The sequence below is a fragment of the Diabrotica virgifera genome, chromosome 1 (assembly GCF_917563875.1).
Source record: "Diabrotica virgifera virgifera chromosome 1, PGI_DIABVI_V3a".
NCBI lineage: Eukaryota > Metazoa > Arthropoda > Insecta > Coleoptera > Chrysomelidae > Diabrotica > Diabrotica virgifera.
Genome location: NC_065443.1, coordinates 35688577 through 35706016, shown reverse-complemented (window position 1 = coordinate 35706016; position 17440 = coordinate 35688577). Strand labels below are relative to the sequence as shown.

Here is a 17440-nt window from a genome sequence, read left to right as displayed (position 1 = left end):
GTCGAAAAATTTTTTAAACATTTTTTTTAAACAAATTCACAAAAATAATTTTTTCATTTCCCACATTTTTTTTTTAGATAATTTGGATCATTGTGAGTAAAAAAGGTCTTTGGTCATTTTTCTTTAAACTTGACTGTTGTCGAGTTATACGCGATTAAAAATTTGAAAAATGCGAAAATAGCCATTTTCAAGGCTTCATAACTCGATTAAAAATGATTATTATGAAATTAAAAAAGTGACAAAATCAAGATTCAAATACCTTCTTCAACGTCCTGAAGAGATTTTTGTCACTATTTTATTACAAAGCTGTTATTTTTAGTTGTTAACAAGTAGCGGTATAGTCCAACTGTATCGTCGCCCCCGTTAGCGGAACTATTTCGATTCGATTTTTTTGCACAAACTTACTCAAAAAGAGGTCTTTATAACATATCCACAGGGTGACGGGCGGTGCCGTGGTCGAAAAATTTTTTAAACAATTTTTTTTAAACAAATTCACAAAAATAATTTTTTCATTTCCCACAATTTTTTTTTTAGATAATTTGGATCATTGTGAGTAAAAAAGGTCTTTGGTCATTTTTCTCTAAACTTGACTGTTGTCGAGTTATACGCGATTAAAAATTTGAAAAATGCGAAAATGGCCATTTTCAAGGCTTCATAACTCGATTAAAAATTATTATTATGAAATTAAAAAAGTGACAAGATCAAGATTCAAATACCTTCTTCAGCGTCCTGAAGAGATTTTTGTCATTATTTTATTACAAAGCTGTTATTTTTAGTTATTAACAATTAGCGGTATAGTCCAACTGTATCGTCGCCCCCGTTAGCGGAACTATTTCGATTAGATTTGTTTGCACAAACTTACTCAAAAAGAGGTCTTTATAACATATCCACAGGGTGCCGTGGTCGGAAAATGTTTTAAACAATTTTTTTTTAAACCAATTCACAAAAATAATTTTTTCATTTCCGACAATTTTTTTTAGATAATTTGGGTCATTGTGAGTAAAAAAGGTCTCTGGTCATTTTTCTCTAAACTTGACTGTTGTCGAGTTATACGCGATTAAAAATTTGAAAAATGCGAAAATTGCCATTTTCAAGGATTCACAACTCGATTAAAAATTATTATTATGAAATTCAAAAAGTGACAAAATCAAGATTCAAATATCTTCTTCAACGTCTTGAAGAGATTTTTGGCATTATTTTATTACAAAGCTGTTACTTTTAGTTATTAACAATTAGCGCTATAGTCCAACTGTATCGTCACCCCCCGTTAGCGGAACTATTTCGATTAGATTTTTTTTGCACAAACTTACTCAAAAAGAGGTCATTATAACATATCCACAGGGTGCCGGCCGGTGCCGTGGTCTAAAAATTGTTTAAACAATTTTTCGACCACCGGCCGGCACTCTGTGGATATATGTTATAAGGACCTATTTTTGAGTAAGTTTGTGCAAAAAAAATCTAATCGAAATAGTTCCGCTAACGGGGGCGACGATACAGTTGGACTATACCGCTAATTGTTAATAACTAGAAATAACAGCTTTGTAATAAAATAATGACAAAAATCTCTTCAAGACGTTGAAGAAGGTATTTGAATCTTGATTTTGTCACTTTTTGAATTTCATAATAATCATTTTTGATCGAGTTATGAAGCCTTGAAAATAGCCATTTTCGCATTTTTCAAATTTTTAATCGCGTATAACTCGACAACAGTCAATTTTAGAGAAAAATGACAAGAGACCTTTTTTGCTCAGAATGACCCAAATTATCTAAAAAAAATTTTTGGAAATAAAAAATTATTTTTGTGAATTTGTAAAAAAAAAATATTTAAAAAATTTTTCGACCACGGCACCGCCCGGCACCCTGTGGATATGTTATAAGGACCTCTTTTTGAGTAAGTTTGTGCAAAAATATCGAATCGGAATAATTGCGCTAGCGGGGGCGACGATACTGCCCGGTCTATAAGGCCTTTACCATTATTTGTCTAATTGTATTGATAATTTCATACCACTAATACAACACCTATTGGTATTGTTGACTGCATAACTTCCTGTAACGTAAACATTTTATTTCCCTATTTGAATACTTAATTAATGCATTATTTCAAGGGAAAATTTTTTCATATTTTGTGAACATCTTTTATTTTTAATATTTGTAAATTTGATACTGTTTTTTATCTTAAAACATTCAAAATAATCTTTAACGTTGTGGCTGAAGTAATATTACAACTAGGTTACATTGACAGTTCTTAATGTCATTTTGGGTTGCTCTTGAATTCAGTTGTCAGTTGGCCATTGAAATCCAATATGTGAGGTTTTCTCCAAAAAAAGTTCCAACCACGTGGGGAGAGTCCTGTGTTGCCCTGGGTAACATCCAGGTTTATCTATAACATCCGATGAATTTTATATAAATATGTAAAATAACTTTTTGATTTGCATTTAAAGGGTTTTTACCCTATACATTTTGGTGGCTCAGGCATGCAAATTTTGTAATTATGGCCTCTTTTTCTTGAAAACCTCTGTCAATTTTAACTTTTATCTCATTTAATTAGGTTATACTTAATTTTAGGGCTTTTAAACACTGATGATGGATTCCTTAATCCGAAAACGTTTTGTATTGTGACCCTTATTTAGGGTATTTTAATATATACCTTTTACAAAAAACTTGGTATTTTTGTGATTTATGGTATACAGCCAGCTACAGGAAGTTTATTTTCCTCGTGGATTTACTAAAAACACTAATATATTCTTTTAATGACTTATTTGCGCTGATACAGATACATACATACCTACCTACCTTGAAAGATTAGCAAGGAACTACATACTGTCTATGTGCGCATGCGCGCAGATTTATGAAATTTTACTCTCAATCGCGCCTAAAGAAGAATAACTTCAAAAATTGCTTACTGTTAACTAATAAACTCAACAGCAAGTGACAGTAAGTGACTTGCTGTTGCGTTTAGTAAATTTCAATTTCCGACTTATCATCGACTTATTTCGTATCCTTTAAATGATGACGCACGGGTAAAGATTCCCGGACTCAACTGTAGTTATGGAAAGCTCGAAATAAAAGTGGAAGTACAGGTGAAGAAAGCAAAAAGGGCCGCAGGTTGCCTTAATGAAGCAATATAGACCAATCAAGTTAGTAAAAAATAAGCCGTTTTTCGACATAATTGAAAAGACGAGGTTTGACAGTTGAAATGTGTAGTATGAGATATTACAAAAGGGCTACCATCTTGGGATTCATCAATTTTTTAGTGGAACAATTTTTAAATAAACAATCAAAACGTCAAACTTAGTTTTGTGCTCATAACTTAAAAACTTGTTTATTTAGAGATTTGACGTTCACAGGTAACTTTTTTAGAATAAAAAGATACATCGAATGAGATACGCTAAATGAAAATCGGTTAATAAACAAAAAAGCTATTGCAAAACAGACAACAAAATCATTGTTTTTTAATATTGTTAATAACAATTTTATTGTTTATTAGAATATGTTTAAATAGACCTAAACTTGAGGGCATTATGGTGTTTGAATGGTGTGCAAAAAATGGTCCAGATCTGTTTAATAGTTTTCGCAAAATTGAATTTGTTTATAAATTTTTTTGAAAAACGAGCTAATTTCTGAGGCTGGTCCAGTTAATATAGCTGAATGTATCTCAATAATCCGGAGCTCATTTCCTTCGTTAAGATGTATACTAATAGCTTATGAAAAAAAAAGTAAAAAAAAAATTACATATACGTACACAAAATTATTTGTTAATAAATAGCAGTTTTTAAGCTTATAAACAATTATAATAATTTCGTAGAAATTGATCAAATTAAATGGCAATAAAAAATACGGAAAGCTGGTTAAAATACACAACTTCTAAAAAAAAATTTTAGGTCGTACGACCCTTGGGGTCTGAGATAGCCCCTTTTTTTGAAAAAATCACTGTTACGTTAATTAACAACACTAAGATCTGAAATTAAGCAATATTTTATAAGAAAAGTCAAAGTTTTTAACAAAGTTTTTAGCAAGAAAAAATGTTAAAAATTGTTTAAACAGTGGTGTTATAAACAAAAAGTATTTTGCGTTCCAATTAAAGTGAAAAATAGCGGGCGTAGTCGACTGACTGAATAGTGGGCGCGGTTGGCGACCGGCAGCAACTCCTAAAATTACGTTATACCGACCACAAAAATCAACTTTAAAGTGAATAACAAATTTTCATCATTCCTTATGTTTTCGAGGTCTCCGAATATGGAGTTTATTTTTTTTCTAGAATTAGTGGAACATGTTCAAAAATCAAATTTTATGCCAAAATGCGATAAATCAATTTTGATGATTTTTCAATTTTAACTCACTGTATTTTTGGTCGCTGTAAATATTTCCTTTTGAAAATTTTACTGTGCTATCTTTGAAGCATTTAGATAACAATGAGATTTGTCCAAAATGATTAAACACATTAAAAGAGAAGTTGTTAATTTTTAAACATTTTGTCGTCAGATTTCGTTAGTTTCATGCTTACTTAAAAAAGTTGAGTGACAAACTTTTAAGTTTATAATTTTAACTAACACAGAAATAAAATATAATTCATGAAGAAGTTTTCCAAAAAAAATTAATTTAAAATATGCAATAGGAAAAATGTTATGTGACTTTATAAACGAGCGGCACACTGGCACACCCCAAAAAAAGCTTATTTCTCGAGATACTGATACTAATTTTGGTAATACTTTATATTTTTGATGGTGCTGAAAACGAAAATTAGGGTTGTTTTGAAAAAATGCCCATTTTTTGAAAAAATCACTGTTACGTTAATTAACAACACTAAGATCTGAAATTAACCAATATTTTATAAGAAAAAAACAAAGTTTTTAGCAAGAAAAAATGAAATTGTTAAAACGGTAGTGTTATACACAAAAAGTATTTTGCGTTGCGACTAAAGTAAAAAAAATAATGGGCGTAGCCGATTGAGAATAAATTCGCGGACTACCATTCGCTAGCGCTAGACCGTTGCAGCCCATTTTTAACATTGACAGTATACCGGATTTGAAGCTTAATATTATATTTATATATTTTGGTAGAAACTAGCATTTTATGAATATTATTATCTTGCACATTTATTTAGTAAAATTATATTTTAAATAAATAAATTTAAAAAATGACAATAAAAAGGCCACTTAAAAAAGGTTTATACATCCCATTAGCTGCTTTGTTTTGGATAATTTTGCAATGAAAATAAGATAAACATTATTATTTTAATGTGGTACCATAGATAAAAAAATAGTAATCTTGGTACAGTAGAACCCGATTGGTAGGTATAGGCCATTTTTTATTCTCTATTTTGAATCCGTGTGTAGTCCAGGCTGTATCGTCGACCCCGTTAGGTAAATTATTCCGATTCTTATTTTTTGCACAAACTTACTCAAAAAAAAGTTCCTTATAACAAATCCAAATGGTACCAAGAGCTACCGCGGCCGGAAACTTGTTTAAACAATTTTTTCATTAGTTTTCTGTTAACTTATAAAAGTTGGGTGACAAACTGTTTAGTTTATAATTTTAATCAACGCAGCATTAAAACATAGGTCCTGAAGAAGTTTTCTGGAAAATTTCAAGTCAAAATATGCAACAGAAAAAAAGTTACGCGACCTTATAGACGAGTGGTACTCCCCAAAAAAAAAACGCTCATTTCTCGAGATATCAACCACACTGTGGTGAATGGCTAATTTTGGTCTTACTTTATGTTTTTCATGGTGCTGAAAACGAAAATGAGTTTTATTTTGAATTTTAGATGGGGAAACATTGTCAAAATCGAAATTTTACCCTAAAAATAAAAAAAAAATGAAATCACGTTTTTCTTAAAATTAAAAGTTACACCACCTTTTTTCTATAAAACATTTTGTTCTCTGTACTCTAGATTTTAACATAAAATTAATTAAACAGCTAAATTTCAAATTTTGTCACTCAACTTTTGCGATTAAACTTTGCAATTCAAGAATCTGCACCTTTTACTTCAAACAATTTATAACTTTCTTTGTAGCAAGACAGAAATATTGAAGCAGGTCCCATTGTCTTCAGAATGGTGAGAAATAAATACTATAAAAATTTCAGAAAAAAATATTACAATGGAACTGAGTTGTAGCAAGTTAAAGGCAAAAAACGTGATTTTTATTTATAAGGTAAAGTTGCAATTTTGATAATATTCAAAACAACCCACGTAAAATTCAAAACAACCCTAATTTTCGTTTTCAGCACCATCAAAAATATAAAGTACCTATTACCAAAATTAGTATCAGTATCTCGAGAAATAAGCTTTTTTGGGGTGTACCAGTGTGCCGCTCGTCTATAAAGTCACATAACATTTTCCCTATTGCATATTTTAAATTAAATTTTTTTTGGAAAACTTCTTCATGAATTATATTTTATTTCTGTGTTAGTTAAAATTATAAACTAAAAAGTTTGTCACTCAACTTTTTTAAGTGAGCATGAAACTAACGAAATCTGACGACAAAATGTTTAAAAATTAACAACTTCTCTTTTAATGTGTTTAATCATTTTGGACAAATCTCATTGTTATCTAAATGCTTCAAAGATAACACAGTAAAATTTTCAAAAGGAAATATTTACAGCGACCAAAAATACAGTGAGTTAAAATTGAAAAATCATCAAAATTGATTTATCGCATTTTGGCATAAAATTTGATTTTTGAACATGTTCCACTAATTCTAGAAAAAAATAAACTCCATATTCGGATTCGGAGACCTCGAAAACGTAAGGAATGATGAAAATTTGTTATTCACTTTAAAGTTGATTTTTGTGGTCGGTATAACGTAATTTTAGGAGTTGCTGCCGGTCGCCAACCGCGCCCACTATTCAGTCAGTCGACTACGCCCGCTATTTTTTACTTTAGTCGGAACGCAAAATACTTTTTGTTTATAACACTACTGTTTAAACAATTTTTAACATTTTTTCTTGCTAAAAACTTTGTTAAAAACTTTGACTTTTCTTATAAAATATTGGTTAATTTCAGATCTTAGTGTTGTTAATTAACGTAACAGTGATTTTTTCAAAAAAAGGGGCTATCTCAGACCCCAAGGGTCGTACGACCTAAAATTTTTTTTAGAAGTTGTGTATTTTAACCAGCTTTCCGTATTTTTTATTGCCATTTAATTTGATCTAATTTCTACGAAATTATTGTAATTGTTTATAAGCTTAAAAACTGCTATTTATTAACAAATAATTTTGTGTACGTATATGTAATTTTTTTTTACTTTTTTTTTCATAGGCTATTAGTATATATCTTAACGAAGGAAATGAGCTCCGGATTATTGAGATACATTCAGCTATATTAACTGAACCAGCCTCAGAAATTAGCTCGTTTTTCAAAAAAATTTATAAACAAATTCAATTTTGCGAAAACTATTAAACAGATCTGGACCATTTTTTGCACACCATTCAAACACCATAATGCCCTCAAGTTTAGGTATACAGTGTAACCCCGATAAGTCGGCCTCCGATAACCCGGAAGTCCGGCTAACCCGGACCGATTTTCATCAGACAAACAAACATTTTTTCACTTTGACTGAGTTTTTTACCAAGAAATAAATAATACTGTATACAACTGTACGTAATTTAGATGTACTGTGCATATGTATTTCATGTTTTTGCAATTATAATGAAGTTTATCTGTAAGTACACAGTATTTTATCAATTTTTACCATATTCTCTGGTTAACCCGGATTTTCGATAACCCGGATCGGCCGCGGTCCCGATTAATCCGACTTATCGAGGTTCCACTGTATTTAAACATATTCTAATAAACAATAAAATTGTTATTAACAATATTAAAAAACAATGATTTTGTCGTCTGTTTTGCAATAACTTTTTTGTTTATTAACCGATTTTCATTTAGCGTATCTCATTCGATGTATCTTTTTATTCTAAAAAAGTTACCTGTGAACGTCAAATCTCTAAATAAACAAGTTTTTAAGTTATGAGCACAAAACTAAGTTTGACGTTTTGATTGTTTATTTAAAAATTGTTCCACTAAAAAATTGATGAATCCCAAGATGGTAGTCTTTTTGTAATATCTCATACTACACATTTCAACTGTCAAACCTCGTCTTTTCCGTTATGTCTAGAAAAAACCTAACTTGATTGGCCTAATATGGAGATATAAAAATATCGGAAAAGAGGTGAAAGGCAGAATTTAAAAAACAGTCATCATATCAATAATGACATACGCGGCAGAAACACGACTTGATACAGAAAGGACAACAATAATGCTAGAAACAGCATAGATGAAAACACTTCGAAAAATTGATGGTAAGACACTATGGGATAGAGTTAGACGTGCAGATATACGAAGGAGATGCAAGGTGGACAACATTAATAACTGGGTGAAAAACAGAAGAGTAGAATGGAACAACCACATAAGCCGAATGACAACAAATATAGAGTAGTAAGGACGGCGAGAGAAGGTTCCCTAATACGAAGACGTTCAGTGGGAAGACCACGAAAACTATGAAATGACAACTTACTGGAGGCACATTGAAAACAGACAGTCATGTCTACACAAAAAGAAGAAGAAGAGAAATTTGAAGTTCTAGGTCTGAAGTAAAGAGCTTGGGTCAGATACAATCTCCTTGCTTAACCCCTTTCCGCAGTTTTATATTTTGTTTATTTTCTTGTGATATTGCACCGTTGTATAAACAGCGATGAGCGCGCTAATAACCGGTAAAATAACGCAAAAGATGGAAAACATTTTAAGTTGTGAGATAAAAAGAAATGAAACTAGTGAAGGTGGCAGATTTAGCGATAAAAACCTATAAATTTACATTCTATTTATTGTTTCCCACCTTTAGACGAATCAGAGGAGTATGTCAACTAAAACGTCACAGTTGCCAAACTCGTCCGATACGTCTAAAGGTGGGAAACAATAAGTAGAATGTAAAGTTATAGGTTTTTATCGCTAAATCTCCCACCTCCACAAGTTTCATTTTTTTTACCTCACAACTTAATGCGTTTTCCATCTTTTATTGGAAATTATTAATTGTCAACCAATAATGGCAAATTTAGAAAAAATAGAAATAATTCTTGATTTCAAATCATTTATGTATCATTAGCATGAATGGTTAGATGTTTAGCAAACTTACCAAAATGTATACGTAGATGATTATTTCTTCTTCTTGCAGATGAAAATTCTAAAATTACAAAATTGTTTAAGAGTATGTCAAAGAATGGGTTTTGAAATGTAAAAATTACCTTGCTGAAAAGTTTAATATATATCCGAAAACAGTTCAACTGCAGAAATTCTAAAGAATGGAGGGGAAGAACTACAAAAAGGATGCATACTATACCCTCATCAAGAGTACATGGGAAGAAGAAAATACGCCCAAAGATTGGACCAAAGCTTTATTGTGCCCCCTATATGAAAAGGGGGATAGATTGGCATGTGAAAATTACAGAGGTGTTACATGTATGGATATATGAGGTGGATATGTGTTACAAGGTATTAGTCAGGATGCCACGATAAAGATTCAACAGATTTGCTGAAGATAAACTACGTATCAGGCCAGTTTTAGAGTTATTAGAAGAACTACAAAAAAGGATTTTGGACCAAGAGCTAGAGCTTCCAACATCGGAAAAACAAGTATTTTAAGACAACTGGTTTTTTAATATATTATTCCTTATGCTTCCTGGAACACCGGACCGGCCATCTGGCTACTGATACAGGTTGCGTTCATTACTGCGCAGCACACTTGTACAGGTACCTAAATATATCGAATTTAAAATTATTTTAAGATGATACATTTTTTGTCATTACTTTTTAAACATTATTAGAAATATGAATTATAATTGTGGTTTACATTTCTGTGGTTTAATAATGACAACAAATTTTTCGTCCTAAAATAATTTTGAATTCAATATACAGGGTGATTGGTTAGTGTGATAAAGCTCAGTAGATCCGCTATAGTAAGAGATAGCAATAAAAGTCAATAACAAAAATTAGACAGACCAAACTTTATCATCATCACAAAAATATAAAGGTTTGATATGTTATAAGTATAGGGCTTTTACAAAGGTATAACCAATTTCTACGAAAATCGTAACAAGTTCAGCACCCTGTGTCAATAAAAATAAGCACAACAGCAATGGTTTCTTGGTGCCATTTTTTTGCTGATTGTACAAATTTTTAAGAATTGCTGATATTGCTAATTTGTTTTATATCGAATTATGGGTGAATCAAAATGCAAGTACATTCTTTTCTCGGAAATTTTAAATGGAACACCCTGTATTTTATATCACTATCGAAAAGTACCATTACCATACTATAATTTTTGTACAAATGTCTAAATTTGTTAGTTTTCGAGATATTTTCATTTTTCAGAGTAAGTTATTAATTAGGGTGTTCTATTTAAAATTACTGAGAAAATAATGTACTTGCGTTTTGACTCGCCCTGTATTCGATATAAAGAAAATTAGCAATATCAACCATTTTTATAAAGGACCCCGTAGAAACCTTATGGGAACTGGCTCTCTGTCAAATGCTCTGAAACTTTGGGTTCTGGTAGTCCTTGATGTGTATAACAAAAGACGCAACGGGCGCGTAGCTCCAAAAAATCATGGTTTTAAGATATTGGGACCGTGCAAGTTCGGCAAAGCGACCTCTATTTCTACGCTCTGTACTTTTATTCGCACTTTTAATTATATTGGCCAATTATATTAGTCCTGGTTGCTGGATAATTGTCAAGACCATAGTCCAAAAAAATAATAAGAAGAAACAATAAGATGCAGGTTATGTTTAGCAAATGTAAACAATTGCATGTAGTAAATAAAATCAGTTATTAAAATGCAGTACTGCAAGCAAAATACAATTAATTAAATTTACCTTTATATAATAATTGCATATCATATCAATATTGTGGAGCAATATATAATTTTTCTGCGTCAATGACAGAAGGTATGAAATATACGTCAATTTGACAATTTCAATTGACAATATGAATTATTTAAGATAGTTGCAATATTTCTCCGCGACTCGCGCACGGTCGTTTCTCGTTTCCCTTTCCAAGTACTTGCACACCGCTAATAAGCCTCTGAAGTTATAAGTACAGTGAGGACGTTTGAGTTAAATTAAATTCATTTGCTCGAGAATGGGTGACTCTGGATATAAATTACGAATCAGATCGATTTTTATTTTTTAATTATAATTTTTTGGCATATATCTCATACTAGTGACGTCATCCATCTGAGCGTGATGACGCAATCGATGATTTTTTTAAATAAGAATAGGGGTCGGGTGATAGCTCATTTAAAATGTTATTCAATTCTCTATTCACTAATATATACATTAACATAATTATTTATACAGGGTGCCTAAGAATGGCACCAGAAATGCCAGGGATGTTATTTGAGACAAAAAGAAGAATGTATATAATTTATTTATATACTTTATAATTTATTTATTTAATTATTATTTATTTGATAAATAAATATTATTTCTCGGTTAAATTAAATATTAAAGCTGCCACCCACCTGCCTCTTAGCAGTTTGAACATTTAATTTAAGCGAAAAGCAATGTTTATTTTTCAAATTAACATTTTTTCTGTTTTCTGACAGCAGTAAAATGTATTTCGAATTAAATAAATTATACTTATACATTCTTCTTTTTGTCTCAATTAATTTAATTAAAAAAAATTTGGTACTTTGTATAAATAATTATATTAGTGAATAGAGAATTGAATAACCTTTCAAATGAGCTATCACACAACCTCTATTCTTATTAAAAAATCATCGATTGCTTCATCATGCCCAGATGGATGACGTCACTAGTATGATATATATTCCAAAAAATTATAATTTAAAAATAAAAATCGACCTGATTCGTAATTTATCTCGAGAGTCGCCCATTCTCGAGAAAATTAATTTATTCCGAATCAAACGTTCTCACTGTACCTATAACTTCAGAGGCTTATATCTTTAAACCATGATTTTTTGGAGCTACGCGCCCACTGAGTCTTTTGTTCTACACATCAAAGACTACCAAAATCAAAAGTTTCAGAGCATTTGACAGAGACCGAAAGCAGTAGACCGAACTCATTAGACCGAAAAGCACTTTACCGAACTCTCACTAGACCGAAAAGCATTAGCTACATAATACAGGGTGCTCAAAAAGAATTGTACTCTGAGTAAGGGTAACATCAACCTCCCTTCACCCTTTATCCATAATGGTTGTTGTCATAATCATGAAATTCAAATTAGAAGCAAATAAAATTTACCCTTAATTTCTTTTTACTTGTAGCAGTAAAAGAGATAAGACAAATTTAATTACAACTAAATGTCATTTGGATGCTTATTATTGTCCTTTTCATGATCATTTTTCAGTGCATAACAAATGATAGGAAAAAGGGTAAGTCCGTGATAATACACATTTATGACATTTATTCTAACATGACATTTTAGTTAAATCTGACAGTTGTCACATTTTATTTTCAATTTGGAATAAAAACAAATCAAATGTGTTTCTTGCATTTATAAAATGGTATTTTCTTTGATTTGTATAGTCTTATAAATTATACAGATTATATTTGTAATATTACTATCTAATTAAAAAAAAAATATTTTTTTATTATGGCGCCATCTATCGACAACTAGAATAACTAGAATAAATGTTATAAAAATGTCACCGACGAAATGTAATCACTGACGTGCCTTTTTTCGCCACATACAATTTAATGCGTTAGAAAGAAATCGAAAAACTGTGACACACTGAAAGATGATCATGAGAAATACTGTAGAAATAGTTAAAATGGTGTTGTTCTGAAGCTATTTCCTTGTGGCATTTTTATAATTATGTATTTTTTATGGGAAATAAGCTTATAATATGGTTTATATAATAAATATGGCTTCGAAACGTTAATAAAGTCATTTTTTAGTAAAATCGTGGCTTATTTCCCATAAAAAATACATAGTTAAAATGGTGTTAACGTCACTCTACCCTTAGTTTATTTTTACCTTCACTAATTTGTTTAACGGATGAAAATTATTTCATATCAGACTATACAGTACAGTACTGTACTGTACACAGCCTATAAAATAATACAAAAAAAAACACAATAAAAAAAAGACAGATATACAAAATCTTAGCATAATTTACTGCCAGTCTTTTTTAATTTATGTACCATTTCGGTCTAAATGCTGTTCGGTCTAGTGAGGTTTCGGTAAAGTGCTTTTCGGTCTAATGAGTTCAGTCTACTGCTTTCAGTCTAATGATTTTGGTCTAATTGTCGTGTACCATTTCCCATAAGGTTTCTGCAGGGTTCTTTTGACAATCAACAAAAAAAGATATGGCATCAATGTACCATTGCTGTTGTGCTTATTTTTATTTAAACAGGGAGCTGAACTTATTACGATTTTCATAGAACATTGGCTATAACTTTGTAAATACCCTGTATAACATAACAAACCTTTAAATTTTTGTGATGGATAAGTTAAGAAGATTTCGAATATAAAATAAAATATAGGATGTTCCATTTAAAAAAACATAAGTTTGGTCTGCCACTATGTTATCGAACACCCTGTAAAATTCTAACTAATTTTATAATGAGAAGCTCAAAGTTGGCTACAATTTTTGTTATTAACTGTTATTGTTATCTATTATTATAGCGGATCTACTAAGCTTTTTCACACTAATCAATCACCCTGATTTTGCATTTACCTGTACAGTTGTACTGCGCAGTAATGAACGCAACCTGTATCAGCAGCCCGATGGCCGGTACAGTGTTCCAGGAAGCATAGGGAATAATATATTAAAGAATCAGCTGCCTTAAAATACTTTCTCGAAAACGTTGCTAGCTCTTAGATCATGTATCAAGAGGATATGGGAAGAGGAAAATATACTCAAAGATTGGACCAAAACTTTATTATGCCTGAAAAGGGGGATAGATTGGCATGTGAAAATTGCAGAGGTGTTGTTCTGTTGGAAACTTGTTACAAAGTATTAGCCAGGACCTTGATTTTTGACCCTTCATTTCGTTATCGATCATTTGCTATCTGTACACTAAACAGATACGAAGCAAATAAGTTTGATAACGAAGCGAAGGGTCAAAAATTGAGGTCCAGGGTGCTAAGAGAGAAACTCAACAGATTTGCTGAAGATAAATTAGGTAGGTGAGTATCAAGCTGGTTTTAGACTTAATAGGTCAGTGACAGATCAGATTTTTACACTAAAAGAACTCCAGACTACCGGCTATAAACATAAGGTAACCCTTCATGCATTGTTCATAGATTTGAAACAAGTGTATGATAGAATAAGAAGGAATTAAATGTATAAAGCACTGAGCTCCTTGAGCATACCTGCAAAACTGGTTAGGTTAGTAAGAATTACTCTGAATTGCACACAAAATAATGTAGTATGAAGAAGATTTTCACCAAATGAATTTGAAGTCAACAGTCATAGACAAGGAGACCTGTTATCCACAGTGCTTTTTAATTTAGTACTAGAATCAATAACAGAAATCACCGGGTTAAAACAACTTGATCCATCTTCAACAATGAATTTCATTGTCTGGCCTTTGCCGACTATCTAAATATTCTAATAAAAACAAGAAAAGAATTAAGAGATATTATAAAACGATTAGAAACGGGTGAAATTCGAAATTCAGAAACTTGGACCATTAAAAAATCCGACTCACGACGTATAATGGCCTTTGAAATGTGGGTATATCGTAGAATGATGCGCATACCCTGGACAGCACATGGCACAAATATCTCAATATTATCAGAACTCGACATCAACACTAGGCTTACCACCATCATCAACCAAAATATATTGAGGTACTTTGGACACATTACCAGACGAAGAGAAGGCATGGAGAGGTTAGTGGTTAAAGGCAAGGTAGAGGGTAAAAGAACTCGAGAAAGATCGCCACTCCCATGGTCAGACCAAATAAAATGCGCCACCGGTTACTCTCTGTCTGAGGCAGCACACCGCGTCCAGGAGAGAGAAGAATGGATAGCAACCATTCGTCAAATACCATAACGTCACCACATCCTTACGAAGGATAATGGACAGAGGAGGAGGAGAAAGGAGGAGGAGGATATTTTGACCTAGAAATAAACCAGGAAAGGTCAAAGCACATGATGCTCATATATACAGAGCAACAAAGAAGAGGAATAGTTTACTTTCATATCAAGGGCCCAATCAACAAAAGAAGGAAAGGACAACCCAGACAAAGATGGTTTGATAGAGTAAAGGAAGATGTCAGAAGGGCTTGAATTGATTACAAGTTTTGTAATATATACTCACAGACAAAAATATTTCATATTGCATGTGGAATGAAATTTTTTGTGCTGCCATCCTTAGCCCCCCTGTATCATAGGAAAAGGATTTCTTTTCTGAATGCGATGTTTTAAAGTATCATTTAAATGTTATACTTGGATTTAAATCAGATCTGGGCTATACAGTGAGCACGTAAAGGTTGGAATAAATTCATTTTCTCGAGAATGGACGATTTTGCAAAACAATTCCAAAACAGGTCAGTTTTTATTTTTAAATTGCGACTTTTTGGCATATATATTCCTATTTAAAAAAATCATTGATGACGTCATCACGCCCAGATGTATGCCAAAAAGTCGTAATTTAAAAATAAAAATTTACCTGTTTCGGGATTTTTTTCCAAAATTGTCCATTCTAGAGAAAATTAATTTATTCCAACCTTTACGTGCTCTCTGTATAAGCCTAACATGGAATAAACACATCCAAATCGGTATCCATCTCTGTGATGAGCTAAATTAACACACATCACAAACATACAGCGATTTCAATCGAAAGTCCTTAGATCAATTATTGGCGCATCCTGGTATGTCAGGTAATCTCACTATTCACAATGATCTGATAATTCCCTTTGTACCGAAGAGATGAAATACAGCAGGCAGTGACCAACCATGAAAGTCAAACAAGAAACCACAACAACGAACTAATTGAACATCTCTATCAGAACGGACTCCATCAAATATTATGACCACAAGATTTATTACAACAATGAAATAAACCTAGGTATCAGGCGAAGCAACATTCGATGCCACCATGCTTACAAACTCATTCACATTTACTTAAAACTCTCATGTAGAAATTGATTGTAAATAAAAGTTCAAAAGAAAAAAGCCATATCTAATTTAAATAAACTACATGTAATTTTACTACTTACTTTTTTGACATATCACACAAATATAGTATTTCTTTTTCTGTGATTTTATGTTTTTATTACGCCATATTTGCTTATTATCTGCAGGCTCAATTTTAAGCTCATCCACTTCTTCCAACTTGATTTCAAAGTTGTCAATGATTTCTTCATATACCTTTTCTGATTTTATATCTAAGATGTTTTCATTAGTGTGAGAAATATTAATAGATAATGCAGTGTCTTCAGGATAAAATGGTGTTTCTTGTTTTATTGGCAGAAGTGCTTTTATTTCCATTGATTTTTCAACTTCTTCATCAAAAATATCATCCATATCATCATCTTCCATTTTAATAATTTTTGGCATCATAGCAACATCTCCATAAATTTTTTTGGCTTATTACATAAATATGTATGCTTATGCTTGTTTAACAGACTGGAGTTAAAATAATTATAATCGCATATTTTTGGCTTTTGATAAAAAAAGCGATAATATAACTAATAATAATAATAATACCTGTTACTTTGAACCAATGCTTTTCACAACAATAGGGCTTTTCATTCACAGTAAATTGTTTCGAGCTTCTGTCATATGTCGTATAATCCGTGTATATTAATATTATACACAGATTATTCAACATATGACAGAAGCTCGAAACAAATGACAATCGATGAAAAGCCCTATGAACTGTCAACAGTCAACACGGATGGAATCCATAGAGGTATATATTAGGTTTGTTCCAACACGACTGAGAACCGTACATGTAACGATCACCGTCCTGCGCAGTACCATGGAACGTATTATTTCGTTCCCATGGAACCCATGGAACGTTAATTATCTAGTAACGAAACGGTAATCTGACGGTTCTTGGTCGTGTTGGAACAAACCTATTAACATAGAGTATAGAGGGAGCCTACCTTCCGCGCTTCCTGACGACAAGGATCTCATGGACTGGTTTGCTGCATCTCTTTCTAGAACATTGTATAGAAAATCTATGATGACATTCAGTGTGATTATAGGCACGGAAGAGGAGGACAACTGTAGCAGCTTTACTATGCGTAAGAGTGAAACAGCACTAATCCAAATTAAAAAAGATGGTGTCGTCACTTCGCTCTGAATGACACTCTCTCTATGCTAATATATAACTCTATGATGGAATCATGGAATTGCCAATGAGATTCTGTCTAAATCCCGATCCACCACTTTGCTCTGTGTAATTTGGGTTGCCTATATAATCTTGAATCGGCGAATTGGGTCTTTGAGTAAAAAATATTACATA

At 31.8% G+C, this 17440-nt stretch overlaps 1 protein-coding gene across 10 annotated transcripts in view; it reads right to left on the bottom strand.

Annotated features, from left to right (window-relative positions):
* LOC126883082 (zinc finger protein 585B-like) overlaps positions 1–16733 on the bottom strand; it is a 121754-nt gene extending 105021 nt beyond the window's left edge. For 2 of the 10 annotated variants that reach the window (XR_007697497.1, XM_050648351.1), the window contains exons 1-2: positions 16188–16733; positions 9132–9179 (exon numbers count right to left, since the gene is read on the bottom strand). Coding sequence is in view for 7 of the 10 variants with exons in the window: in XM_050648351.1 (XP_050504308.1) it covers positions 9132–9179; positions 16188–16530 (391 nt within the window). In the remaining 3 variants the exon portion in view is untranslated. The remainder of the gene's footprint in view (positions 1–9131; positions 9180–16187) is intronic. The other 8 variants (XM_050648543.1, XM_050648433.1, XM_050648476.1 and 5 more) reach the window with 8 other exon arrangements.
* Between the last annotated feature and the right edge of the window lie 707 nt (positions 16734–17440).